General features: G+C 43.2%; 1 protein-coding gene across 17 annotated transcripts in view; it reads right to left on the reverse strand.

The window, feature by feature from the left end:
• The window catches only part of IKZF1 (IKAROS family zinc finger 1), a 69,610-nt gene extending 57,398 nt beyond the window's left edge, over positions 1-12,212 (reverse strand). For 9 of the 17 annotated variants that reach the window (XM_082308536.1, XM_082308535.1, XM_082308534.1 and 6 more), the window contains exons 1-2: positions 11,224-11,712; positions 4,930-5,062 (exon numbers count right to left, since the gene is read on the reverse strand). In XM_082308536.1, the coding sequence (XP_082164662.1) occupies positions 4,930-4,954 (25 nt within the window). In that variant the 5' untranslated portion in view covers positions 4,955-5,062; positions 11,224-11,712. The other 8 variants (XM_082308539.1, XM_082308542.1, XM_082308541.1 and 5 more) reach the window with 8 other exon arrangements.
• Between the last annotated feature and the right edge of the window lie 910 nt (positions 12,213-13,122).

Below are 13,122 nucleotides of genomic sequence, written 5' to 3' on the forward strand. Positions count from 1 at the left end.
CGCCACTACCTCCATTAATAATGAATACACCTCCAGCCGTGGCAGATGGGCAGAGCAGCAGCTTCAGGCTTTGGCCCCTTGTTCGCCCAGGAGCCCTTCCTTCAGACCGCACCGGCCCGGTGCTGCGCGTGGGAGAAGTACAGCTCCCGAAAATAGTGAAACGAGCCCAGGAGAGAAAGGGAACCCGTGCCTTCCTGTTTTGCTGACAGATGGCTGGCTCCACGGCGTGCTGAGCGATACCGGGAAGCTCCTGCCCTCCGCTTGCGACACACCATCTTCCGAGGAGCCAGCGACCAGTGACCACAAGCACCAGGGAGAAGCGTGTGGAGGGTTAGTGGGGTAGAAACAAAATTCAGGTTTTCTGTCAGAAGGGGACCCTGCAGGTCCCAGGGCTCGAGCACCGGCTGCAGACAGCTGGTGGCCCCTTGGATAACAGATGTGCTGCTGGAGCAGGTAGTCCCAGCACAGCCCGGTCCCCACCTTGAAGTATGGCGTGGGCAGCTGAGGTAGCCTCAGGTGGGGAGAGGGCAAAAAGCCTACAAGCTCTTTGTTCAGCTGTGGTATGCTAGGTCACGTCTTTAGCTGGTGTGGCTGGCTTCACATCCTACCAAGCAGAGGAGCTGGCTCTTTGCTGTTTCTTATAACTGAGATTCCTGCCCCATCAACCCTGTTTCCTGGAATTAAAGAAGATGCATTTTCTTGAGAGTTGGAAGCAGAGGAGGATGTGGCTTGAGTTCCTACAGAAAGGGTTCAAACCTTATCCGAACCTTTTTAGCCCAACTTCCATAACTTTTTTTTTCCCAGAAAAATCTTCAACCTGCTACCCAACAAGCTGCAGTGGGAAAGCGTAATAGCTGTGGTCATATTTATTCATTTCATAAGCTTTATGGTCTCCTCAGTTGCTTCTGAATGTCATCAGTACATCTGAGAACCAATATACTGCTGCCCCTCGCCTTGCAAAAGCTGGCTTCCCTCACCAGGTCCACACTAGACTTGCAAAAAGAGAGTGTGTAGACTGCAAGACTGCAGACAGATAGGTTGGGGAACAGATTTTGGTCTATGCAGTTTGCAAAAACAGTTTGGTACTCTTGTAGAGCATTCTGCCTGTTGCACATGTACCATAGCACTGTTTAATAACCAATAATGCCCTGTCTTGCTTTATTCTGCTCTTAAACTTTAATTCCAGACAAGCAATTTGTTTAACGTCTATATATAATTCTCAGAAATGACTACAGCCATGCAAAATGCAAAAAGCCACCTACCGCTCACCAATTTGCATCAGTTCCTATGGGACTGAAGAGCTCTCAATAGGTGCATTTTTAATGAAGTAGGCAGTGGGAAATGCAGCTTCTCTTGCAGGAGGGAAAACCCTACAATGGTAGCCTGCTCAGTTACTGGAAATGTTGTGTATTTATGGCAGGTGGTATGGTACCAGTGCTTGGTATAGTCCCTTATTTCTCCTGCAAACATGACTGAACACAAAGGAAGAAAAAAAGAAACGCCCGTGCATCTATTAGTGCCTTCTACGGTCACCTGGCTACTATTAATCAGTTGATTACTATACATTTTTCCACAGAGTACAGTGAACCCCACCCAACCAAAGAAAACGTCCCAAGAAAATACCCACCAGAAGGGAGCCACACTCATGAAAGACACTTTATTCTGACTGCACCTGACTTCTCCCTATTGCTAGGGCTTCAGCAGGACTGGGAGTAACAAGGGGAGAAGGTGACAAAGGAGAAAATGTCTTCTATTCTCATATTCCTGAATTTACCTGCCTTTGGCATGACAAGCCCTGCATTCAGCATTTCTGCAACTTAAGCAGCACACTTCTCAGCTGTACTCCTTCCTGCCTCTTGCTGCCATCAGGCAGAATTCAGTTTGAAAACACTTCCCAATTCTTAAATGGAGAGGTAAACTAGAGTACAGATTGTTGTTGGGTTTTGTTGGTTGTTTTTTTTCAATGGAGGTAAACTGAAGTACAGTTTGCTTTATTTTTTTTTTTTTAGTGGAATACTCCTAGGCTTGCTTTCTGTGAGGCTGGGTGACTGCCTGTCCTGAAACAGATGCCCTCAGTTCTCAAAGACATGACTTCAGGGTTTATCCTTGAATTAGGTGATTTTAGGACGTTCAGCAAAGCTGATCCATTTCCTGAGGATGAAACAAGGAGAGAAAATAGAGCTGGTGGAAAAGTGATGAGGGAAATATTTTTTTCCCCCTAGTGATTACTTAGAACAATTAAGCATGGTTCCTAAATGCAGATTAAGATCCACAAGCACTAAGCAAATTGATAAAAAGCAAAAAAAAAAAAAAAAGAACTTTAAAAAATCCTAAAGGGTGTTTTGAATCCCTCCCAGGGGAAAATTGTACTCTAACACTATAGTATCCCATGGTATCTGGTAAATACTAATGAAATCCCAGCTAACTTCAGTTTAGGCTCTGTATCAGCAAAGAATACATGACAGGACACGGACACACACACACACACACAATTCTGCAATGACAGCAGAGCGTTGGCTTTGGCTCTGTGACTGTTGAAAGGTTTTTCACACTGGACTTGGGCATAACATGTCTTGGGCTAAATTTTAAGTGCTAAGAGTAGAATTTACCTCTTTGCCTTTTGTATGGTAAATCTATGAATAGGAAACTATGCCCTGTTTTTCCTCCCTTTCCTCCTCTGCTCTAGAATCACCAGAAACATTGTCTCTGACTTCCGGGAAAGAAAGAGCGCCCTATGTATGGATATAAGGATTTGCACCAAAGTATCTCCTTGATATCAATGTGAAAATTAATAGATCTTTACAAAGATTTAGATAAAAGAACACTATTTTAGAAATGTTTATAACATGAAACCCTAAATAACTGTCTGTTTGGCAAGAAAAAGAATTGTTTTGCAATTTTTCATTGTAAGTTGTATCTACAGAATCAAATTTATCACTAGCATAAGAAGTATGTATGACTTCACCGTCTTCAATGCAGTCGCATCTATTTAGGTTAGCAGCTAATTTAGGAGCCTGAAGTTAGAAATCAAAAGCTGGGTGGGCAGCTGACCAAAGCAATCTTGCTCTCAAAGGCTGAACGTGTGCAGCTCTCATTTATAGCAGGAAAGGGATCAGCACCTAGGTGATATAGCTGTTTCTTCTGTTTGGGAATCCAAATAGCTTCAAAGATTGGCCCCTTATTGAAAGAGCTACAAAGGTCCCTTCAAAAAAGATAAAATTATTTCTTCAAGTCTTTTCAGATACAGAACTCCAACCTGTATGTTTTCTTCTTCATACTCCAAATACGAGATTCACAGATAAAGCTACCATAATGCTATGGAAAAAGAATAAAATGTTGCAATCTTAAGCTAATTAATAATCAACACACGAAAACCCTGAAAGGCTATGTTGATTTTGTTTTAAATAAGGAAGCACCTAACCGACCATGCTCACACAAAAATTTTGGATTTAAATTAGTCAGCATTTGTTCAGGCTACGATTCTGAGCCCAAAGAAAATTTACATGTGACCAATTTCCCTCCTTGCAACTCTCTCTACAATATAACTTGTGCTATGTCTTAAGAATATATCAAAATACGCCCCGTGAATCACTGAGGTACTGCTCCATTTATACCTGGTGTCAGTTACAACCAGAAGTGGATTTGGGACCTTTTAGGATTCTGGGTGTAAATAGGAAGCAGTCATTGCAAGGTCAAGATTTTCTAATCTTTCAGAATACTGCAAATTAATTATTTGCAAGTCTTGGTTTATTATGTCATCTCCTGTTTTACAATGCAAATTCAAAAGTAAACCTCCTTGTCAAGAAAATGGATGCTTAGCATTTATACAGTGTTTTATCAATTCAAACAAACATGCACGCATGTCAGTCCTTCTACAAGCCCTGCTTTCTTAGGATATTAAAAGATCGCAAGATTGGGGCATTGATATAATTCAATGCAATGACCTAATCCAATGCCAAAGACTAGTTATTTTGCTTTCTTCTTTGTTTCCCAAGCTATGTATGTACTGACTTCTCTGGGACAACACGTGCTTCACACCTAAACTCAGACCTGTCCTTACATCTACAGATAGCTCTACTTCTGGTGCTTCAAGGAGTCCACAAACGTACACCACATCCAGCTGCATGTTTCCTGACTATTTGTAGGTGTAGCCTTGCTGAGCAGACAGAAAGGTCCCTGAAGGAACACTTCTGTCTTGAGTGCACCCTGCGGGGGCAGGTACATTTTTCCACGAAGCCTCAGAGCAGAAAAGATGAGCGCTCACAAAGTCTGGAGTGGGGGGAGAAGAAATCTTCTACAAGGGACCTGGTGTTCTGCAGGTGCTTTTGCAAATATAAAAAGAGAGGGGAATGCGCCTTCCTCAGCGGTGGCAGCTCTGGGTTAACTGCAATTAAACAAACAAGCAAAGAGGCAAAGCCCAGCCTTGCTTCCACAGCCACCGCGGGGAAAGGGCCGATTTCGCAACCCCAGCTTGTGCAAGCAGCCCCGCGGCAGGAAAAGGGACCACTCGCACAGGTCATTGGAGCATCTGGCCCTAACGGGGTGCTCGTGTGTGAGCACCTCTCGTCTTTGTGGTCTTTGACATGTCTCATTGGCTCCTCATCACACAGGCTGCAGCTTTAGCAAACTAAAAATTCAAACCAACAACCAAAAACATAAAACCCCAACCCACTTTACAACCTAAATTGAAGCAAAGCTCCTAAAATGGGTCCTAGATTCAACCACCCACGACATATAAAGAGAAGTTTAATAAATAAATTAATAAAGCAAAACCAGGCTGCAGCCTGAAAAACACAGTACAGTTGAACACCTATAGCCCTTAACATACCTGACAGGAGAATTTGCACATTAACAACAGGTTAGGAGTCATATGTATCATCAAATATGTGTCATCAGTCTTTTTGTTTTTAAGTTGGGAGTTGCATCTACCTGCAGAATGATAATACAGCTGCATTTCTAACTGCACCAGAGGGTCTTGACCTAGCAGAACCAAGCCTCTTGCATCCACTGAAGTCGATGAGTTTGAACCAACAACCAAGAGAGGAGATGAATAAAGACACCCCTGTAAAAGTATTTAACATTTAGTATTCTTTTAAAGAAAAGACCTAATCTTTTTTTTTTTCTAATAGACTTTTAACTTCACATACAAATGTGCTACATACGACTGAACACACAACAGGAAGGCTGTTAAACGTGGGTAAAAGGTAGTATGTATTGCACAACCAGTGGAAATACTTGAAGAAAATTGCTAGAATCCTACAAACTAGTTTTAATTAAAAGCATCCAATATCTCGGCAAGCAGCTGATAATTAGCTTTATTATTGTAATTTAATATGCTAGACTTCACAATCTCTGTGAATTACTCTACTTTAGAACCATTTTAATTCTATTTATAATTTCTGCCTCATCACACAGCTCAACGTAAATAATAACTACAAAGATGAGGGGTGGTCCTTTCTGAAAACTGAAAACTGAGGGTCATAATAAGCACTTCAGTGTCCTTCCATTTCTGTTTTTAAAAAAAAACCCTCCAGGTCTTTTAAAGGGCTGCATTAAAACAGAAAAAAAGGTTAAGACTAAGTGGATCAATTTCTCTCCCTCTACACTAATTCCATATTCAGCGTTTTCTACAAAGTCTAGGGAGATGTTTAGTTTATTCAGTCATTTCTCTATTCCTGCCTAGTGTAAATTCTGGTTAACTACATGAATTGACAATACAATTATGAGCATACAGTCAAATTTCAATGGAGAGCTCCTGTCTGCAAAATGAAGGAAGCACTGTAATTCAACACACAAGATTAAGAAAAGAACTCAGTTAACAGTACAGATGTGGAACATTTATATGTCTGGCACATGTAAAATTAATTTCCGTGTTAGTGAACAATTGTGAGGGCATAAAAAAAGTTGTCTCAAAGATCCTATATAATTCTCAGTTCTTTGGGAATTCTTTTTCAAAGCACTGACAAATGATAAAAAGTGCATCTTGTATGCACGTATGTGTTTTCCATATGCACTCTTCTTAGCATTCTGCTGTGTTTGAGCTATATTCATGTAACAATTCATTGTTAAAGGGGATAATAAAAAAAAATATGTTCTTTCATTGACTTTGTGTGCAAATTACTGAACTTGATATCATTGCAAATATGAAAAAGGTTCTTCTTTCAAGTTTTTGAATTGCAGCCAGAGTCATTATAAATTGTTTCCACAATACGAGAAAAATATGAAGGTAATTTTCCTAATTAAGGCCACATTTTATTAACTCATTAAACTCTGTCACCTTTATTCACTAAAAATCAAGCAGAAAAGTGGAATAAATTCACCATGACAAAGAAAATGCACACATTTCCATCATATAAATAAACTGACTGAAAAAAGGTGAGGTGTGTAAATTAAGGCACTCAATCTAAGAACATAGCACATTCTCAAGTGGCCTAATTGAGCTCTTGGATATTCTTCCAGGACTCTCACTCGAGAGAAGGCAAGCAGCAGATGCAAAACCGTACTTCTTGTATCCATATATACATATATGATTCAAAAAGCATAGGATGTCCTTCGCAGAGCATATCTAAATATGCAACAGAGAAAACATAAAAGGATCCCTTTATGTCTAGAATTGTTATTGCCAAGTATCCCCAACTATATATCAGTAGTCGATTTGTCCAAATTATCGGAGGTTTCAATAACTCTGCTTCATGATCACAGAATTGCATCCTAATTTCCCTTCAAACTGTTCAAGCTGTTACGGATTATTAAAGGACATTATCAGCCTGAATAAGCATATTAGAGATCTGTGTGATTTTTTTTCCCCCTAAATAAACCTAAAAATAACTCCTAAAATTACTATAATTGAAATGAATTAGCAAGTTTCTCCATACTACATGTTTCAGTTAACTCACTCCGCTTTTACAAATATTTTGGACCCAATCCACTACGGACAATTCCAGCTTCATGTTGCAATTGCTCCACTGTTCTCAGTGAGTTGACACGAGCGGAAAAAATGAAGCAATGCAGCGGGGAATCAGATCTATCTTACAGAGCAAGTTTCTCTTTTACTGAGAAAGCTAGACCAACTGGCATCAGAAGAAGAAATGTAAATCTTTCACATAAAATACACTTCAAAATAAGCTAAAGAAGTGGACAGTTCCCATTGCTTAAAAAAATATAACAATTTCAGTGTGACTGCTCTTCAAAAACTGCAGTCTGAATTGTCTTTCGAGGCATTTATACAAGAAGCACAAGCGTGCCATGCAGGTCCCAAACCTGCACCATCCTATCCCCATGATTTTGCAATGGCATAAATAAAGCTAAGAACATGCATATATCTTTTCAGGACTTGGACCTACCTTTGCAGTCACCACACCGTGTTGGTAGTGACTTGCTCAGTACAAAAAAATTTGCAATCTCTTCTTGTTCACCAGCTTAAAGCATGGAGGAAGGTGTGTCTTAAAGGAGAAGGGTGAGGCAGTTGTTGCTGGGCTTTTAATAAAGATGCATCACAACGTACTCTTGGGGGCTAACACAACTCTGTTTAAATTTAGGGAGCAAACAAAATTCTTGTTGACTCCAAGTTGTGGTTATGTTTATGTATAGATTACAGATGTAGAGACAACAAACCACAGTTGACCTTGGAGCAGGGAGTTTCCCAGCCGAAGTCAGTCCGTTTTGCTGGAGAGCCACTAGGGAGATAAAACTCCTGCAGCTACTTTGGATGAGTGGAAGGTACTTAAAGTAGCCTCCTGTTTAAAAATTGCCATAAAGCTGACAAGACCGAGGCTGCCTATCTTGCCTCAGATGGAGCTCACACTCTAAATGCCGTTCCTCTCCAGCAGGAGAAAAAAAAATCTTTGGATTACAGAAAAAAATACCAGTAAGGAATAGGTCTTTCCTCTTTTGACTCTTGCATTGAGTTGCAAGCATTTAAAATGCTTCCCAAAGAATCATAGTCCCAGAAAAACTGTGAGAACCCTTACCTTCCACTCCTCAACTGACATAATGTATTCCTGGTGTCCTTCTGAAGGTATCTAGCAACTGCATTTAACCCAACAGTGTTTGTCCAGCAGCCCAGCCTCCTCCCCTTCCCTTTCTTTTTTTGGGGGAAGGATTCTGAGAAGAAAAAATCGTTCCCAAACCTTTCTTTCTGTGTGACTTTATACTTCCTATAAAAGTGGGGTTTGTCGCTTGGGAGGGGAATTCCGGGGGAGCCCACTGCAGTGCCAGCAGCGCATCCCGCCTTACGCTCATAAGGATGACAACTTTTTCCAAAGATCCCATTATTGCTACACTACGTTTTACTACTTTACTATGTTTTCTTTGGTCTAATTCTATTACTTTTAATAATAGTAGAAAGTATTGACTGGTCAAAATGTAATCAAGTACATATGTGAATTTTGACTGAAAAACAATAAAATTCACTATGGACCCAGCTCTTCTTGCACATAAAACAGGAGAAAAAAAAATCCCACAAGTCTTCAGTGGAACTTTTTCCTGACAAAAAGCCACACAATTAGGCTGTGATCCATCACTTTTGATATCCTCTGGACTTTTTAAGAAAATGTTGCCAAAAATGATCTGCCAGAACAGCATACGATTCATTATGCCCTTGTTTTCTGTTGCTGAAATACAGACTGGACTCATTTCCTTGTTTTCTGCAAGACTGTGGCGTTAGTGAAAGAAGTACCTAAGCTCAAATAAAATATGTCTGGAAATGTTTTTGTCTTCGTTTTGGAGTTATCCAGTTTTAATGATGAGAAACAAGTTTTGCATTGTTGTAGAACTCTGTGGATTGATTCTCCACTTACATTTCTGCATTGCTATGCAGTGGAAGTGGCAAGCAGACCAGGTTTTTTGGTATTAAGGTCCACAAGGGAAAGGAAAACTGCTACAGTAATGCCGAGATGGAGACTATTGCATTTTTTATTGTACAGTGCATGTAACACAAATGACAAAGGTGTCATTCATGCTTGTATAAGGAAACATGCAACCAGCCCATTACCAGAGTGAGCACTGGCAGCCGGGAGCCGAGGTGGAAAGTCACAGGTGTATGACAAGCTTGTCTCTCTACTGCAACTCCTGAGTATGGGACCTAACTAAAAATACACCAACTCACTTTGCTCACTTGGAGCTAGGTAGTCACCCTGAGAAGTACTCAGCTGGGATAAATGATGCACACAGGGTCAGCATCTAAGCTTCTCCAGTTACGGGGCACATCAAGGGCAAAGAGAGGAGAGTCCTTTGCCCTGTCTTGCCATCATTACTTTGGGCCAGAGAGACTGGTGATCCCTTTTTAATTACCAGGATCCACCAGTCCTGCCTGACTGAATTAGGACAGTCAGTACCATTCCACATTATGCCTCTGCCTTCCTGTCGCTTCCCCTGGAAGCTGTACCCAGGAGGTAGAGGACTCTTGCAGGTATCAGTGCATTAGATTTGAAATCCTGGCTCCTGAGGATGTCCAGAATTGAACCTCTATTAACTTCAGTCTGGTCAGTCTTCTCACTCGGTGGATAAACCTGCCTTCTCCTTGGCTTTTTATCTTAAATTTACTTTGTTGTTAGGGATATGATTTCTATGCCTTATTTTTATTTTAGATTTGCAGTATATCGAGTCCTGAGTTTAGGCTACTTTACTCAAAAAAAAAAAAAAAAAAAAAAAGAGGAAAGAAAGAATAGGAGCACATGGATAGTCACCAATATTAATATTTGTGAGAAAATCTTTAAGGTTGGAAGCAAGTCTGGGATAACAGAAACATGAACTACAGAAAGTGCAGAGCTCTGCAGTATTTTGGACACTTCCCCCACGCAATTCTGCTAAGGACAGCTATCATAAGGACAGCTATCATTTTAAGAGTTCTTGGTCTTTCACTTGGTCTACACTTAGTTTCTCATGTCCACGTGCAGCAGTTTCAAAGGGTTTGATAAAGCGATAAGGCATACAGCCATCAAACTAAACTTGGTAGAGCTTTGCTAAGTATTGAGGTATCTTGGGGGGGGCAGGAAATATATGGCAGTCTAAGCAGTATATCCTGTATTTTTTATTCAGTTTGAAAGCAAACATTTGTGAGTTAAAATCAAAGCAGAGCATGTCAATATTAGGAAGAAGCTTCTGCATGCGAGTGATGACACCTTTTGGAAAAGGGACACAGCATGAACTACTGTATGCTACTGCTATATTAACCTATGAAGAGGAGTACTGGGCATTTTCGTGGTAACATGAACAAATCCATTCTCACTTTTTTGACTTACAGTTTCCCTCATTAGAGAAGAGAAAGAAGAATAAACAAAGTTACCTAAGGGCAAAAATTTGGTTTGGAAAATTCAGAAGCAACTACATTTTCATATAAGAAAGCCATCCCATCCTTAATTTTTCTATTTCACTAAGACCCTGAACACCTTAAACTATGCGATTCACTAGCAAGGTGAGAGAGCAGTGCCGCAAGCCACTTGGAACATGCCCCTGCTTAGCTGATTCAGATAAAGTCTTTCCAAGTCTTTGGAAGGAATTCTACTACTTATTTCTAAATGCACTATATTAATATGCTTTTTCTTTACATTTCAATGATCATTTATAATGTTTAATAGAGAGTCGTACTACATGGTACTCCAGTATGCATGTGAGTTACAATTGATATGAGCAGTCAACTGAAGCTAACAGTGCGTCTTTCAAAGGATTTGGCCCTTACGATGCATTACAGCTTCCAATTTTAAAACTAGACTATTAAACTCTAGCAAATGGGTTGTTAAGGTGAATGCATGAAATATAATCAGGATTAGATACCTGGTTTATTTCATTTGGGGTCTTTTTGGGCAGCTGGACAATAAATGCATATGGATGTAACCTTGGTAGCACCTAGCTATTGAAAAGAAAAACACATAGTCAGGAAGCTCTCATTCTAACTCCTGATCCCCACACAAAGTCCTTTGAAAACACTGCTTGCACTTATATGTGTAAGCAGACTCAGTGCAAGGAAAAAAAAGAAAGAAAAAAAGAAAAAAGAAAGAAAAAAGAGAAAAAGAAAAAAGAAATAACATCATATTCCTCTAATATAATTTACATAGTTTAAGCCAGTGGCCATACCGGTCTAAAAATTCTCGCATTCCACAAAACATCACTTTTTTGAGATAATTTGCAATCATAAGCTACAAATTTTTTCTGAGACAGTACTATTAACTTTTAACAATTTTGGAAGCAGAATGCTTTGCACAACGACTGGCAGTGTTACCATACCTTCTAGACCAAGGTAGAAAAGTAATCCAAGAAGTAATCAGGTTTCTTGAAGCACAAAATTAAAAGTTTCCTTAGAATCGACTGCTGCAGCGGGAAGTCGTTTCTTCACACACCCAGTTTTTAACTACGCGCATCTTCTTTAATAACGACTACAGAGCGAAACCGTCCCTTCACAGAGAGGGTAACTTTGCGGAGCAGGGCGAAAAAAAACCTCCAGCTGTGACAGGCTGTATCGCAAGGAGGAAAACTTCTGGTGGCACCGCTATTCGGAAGTCAGCAACTTCTCCTCTAACGCCGTTCCCCTCAAGCGCGGAAGGGCTGCTAATTTTACGAGTTCCTAATGGCTTTTACAACCTCCCTGCCTGCCTCTCCTCTGCAAATTACAGGCGCAAGCAATTTGCACTCGGGCTTTGAATGAACCGAAGTGCTGTGGCTGACTCGAGGAGGCGAAGGGACCGGTCCGCGCCCGCTCCGGCGTGGGGGGAGCGTTTCCACCGCCCCGCCGCTTCCCTCCCCTTTGAATCAATGAGCATCCCTTCTCGGCCAGCTCCTTATGGCTGCTCATCTCTGAAATTCTAAGGAAGCGCTCCAAAACGCCTGGATTACACCCAAACTGCGGCTCAATGTTTTCAAATTAAAAAAAGAAAAAAAAAAACAAAAGCGGGTGGGACGGGGATGAGGGGAAGAAAGGGATGGACGGGACGGGACGGGACGGGACGGGACGGGACGGGACGGGACGGGACGGGAGGGGAGGACCTGCCTGCTGGGCTCCGCAGTCTCCCACTTTACGCTCCCGGCAACTTCTCCCCGGCAGCGCCGGCTCCGCGCCGCCCCTCCTCACCCCCGCGCCGCAGCCGCTCGGGGCTGAACCCCCGCCCGCCCCCGGGGGCTGGGGCAGGTGCCCGCCCGGGACCACCCGCCCCGCGGTACCTGCTACGCCGGGGCCGGGGCCGGGGCCGGGGCCGGGGCCGGGGCGGGCGGCAGCTGTGGCGGCGCGGCGCGGCGCCGCTCCATGTGCCGGCGCTGCCCCGCGGGCGGCGGCTCCGCGCCCGGTCCCTCCCCCGCCGCTCCCGCCCGCCCGCCCGCCCTCCGCCCCGCACCGCCGCCCGCTCCGCACCCGCGCAGGCCGGCGCCGCCGCCTGGGACCGGCGGCGGGCGGGCGGCGGGGCGGCCCCCGCGGGGGGGTTTTACCTGGCCAGGCGAGGGGTTTCACCGGGGCGCCGGGCTCGGGGCGCGGGAGAGCGGCCGGGCTCCGCGCCGCCCCGGCGGGCGCTGGCGGGGCCGGGAGGCTGAGGTCTCCCGGCGCGGCGGGCAGCACCCAGGCACAGCGGCGCGGCTGGATGCCGCCCGCCGCAGGCATCCACCTGTAACGCCTCGGAGCGAGGGTGGAAGGGGTCAGGCCGTCCTCCTTTATCTCAGCCTGGTTGTCGCATCCCATGCAAAACGTGTCCCACGCTTTTTAAGCGCTTGAATTTAATGCCACAGGATCAGAACTTAAGTAACTTACTGAAAATCGGCGGCAGAGCCAGTCACTGAAACACAGACCTTACGCCGTGTCCAGAGGGCACGGCGAACCTGACAGAAATTACGCGTATGCCTAAGGATTAGGCGCACATACACGCAGTGGAGGATCAGGATCTCATTTTTGCTGTGCTTCAGTTCCTCATCTGCAAGATGAGGATAATAACACTTCCTTTACTCACATCCTATCTTTATCTGCGCTCTCGTCTAACAAAAAATTTAGGCATGCGAATAACTTTATGCGTGTGAGTAATCTCATTGACTTCAAGGGGTCAATTCAGAGATGCAAAGTTAAGCACACACATAAGCATTGGCAAGATCCGGGCCTTCCTTATCATGCAGGCTCTTTGGAACAGAAATTGTCTACTACTTACTAAA

Source organism: Platalea leucorodia, assembly GCF_965183815.1.
Source record: "Platalea leucorodia genome assembly, chromosome: 1".
Lineage (NCBI taxonomy): Eukaryota > Metazoa > Chordata > Aves > Pelecaniformes > Threskiornithidae > Platalea > Platalea leucorodia.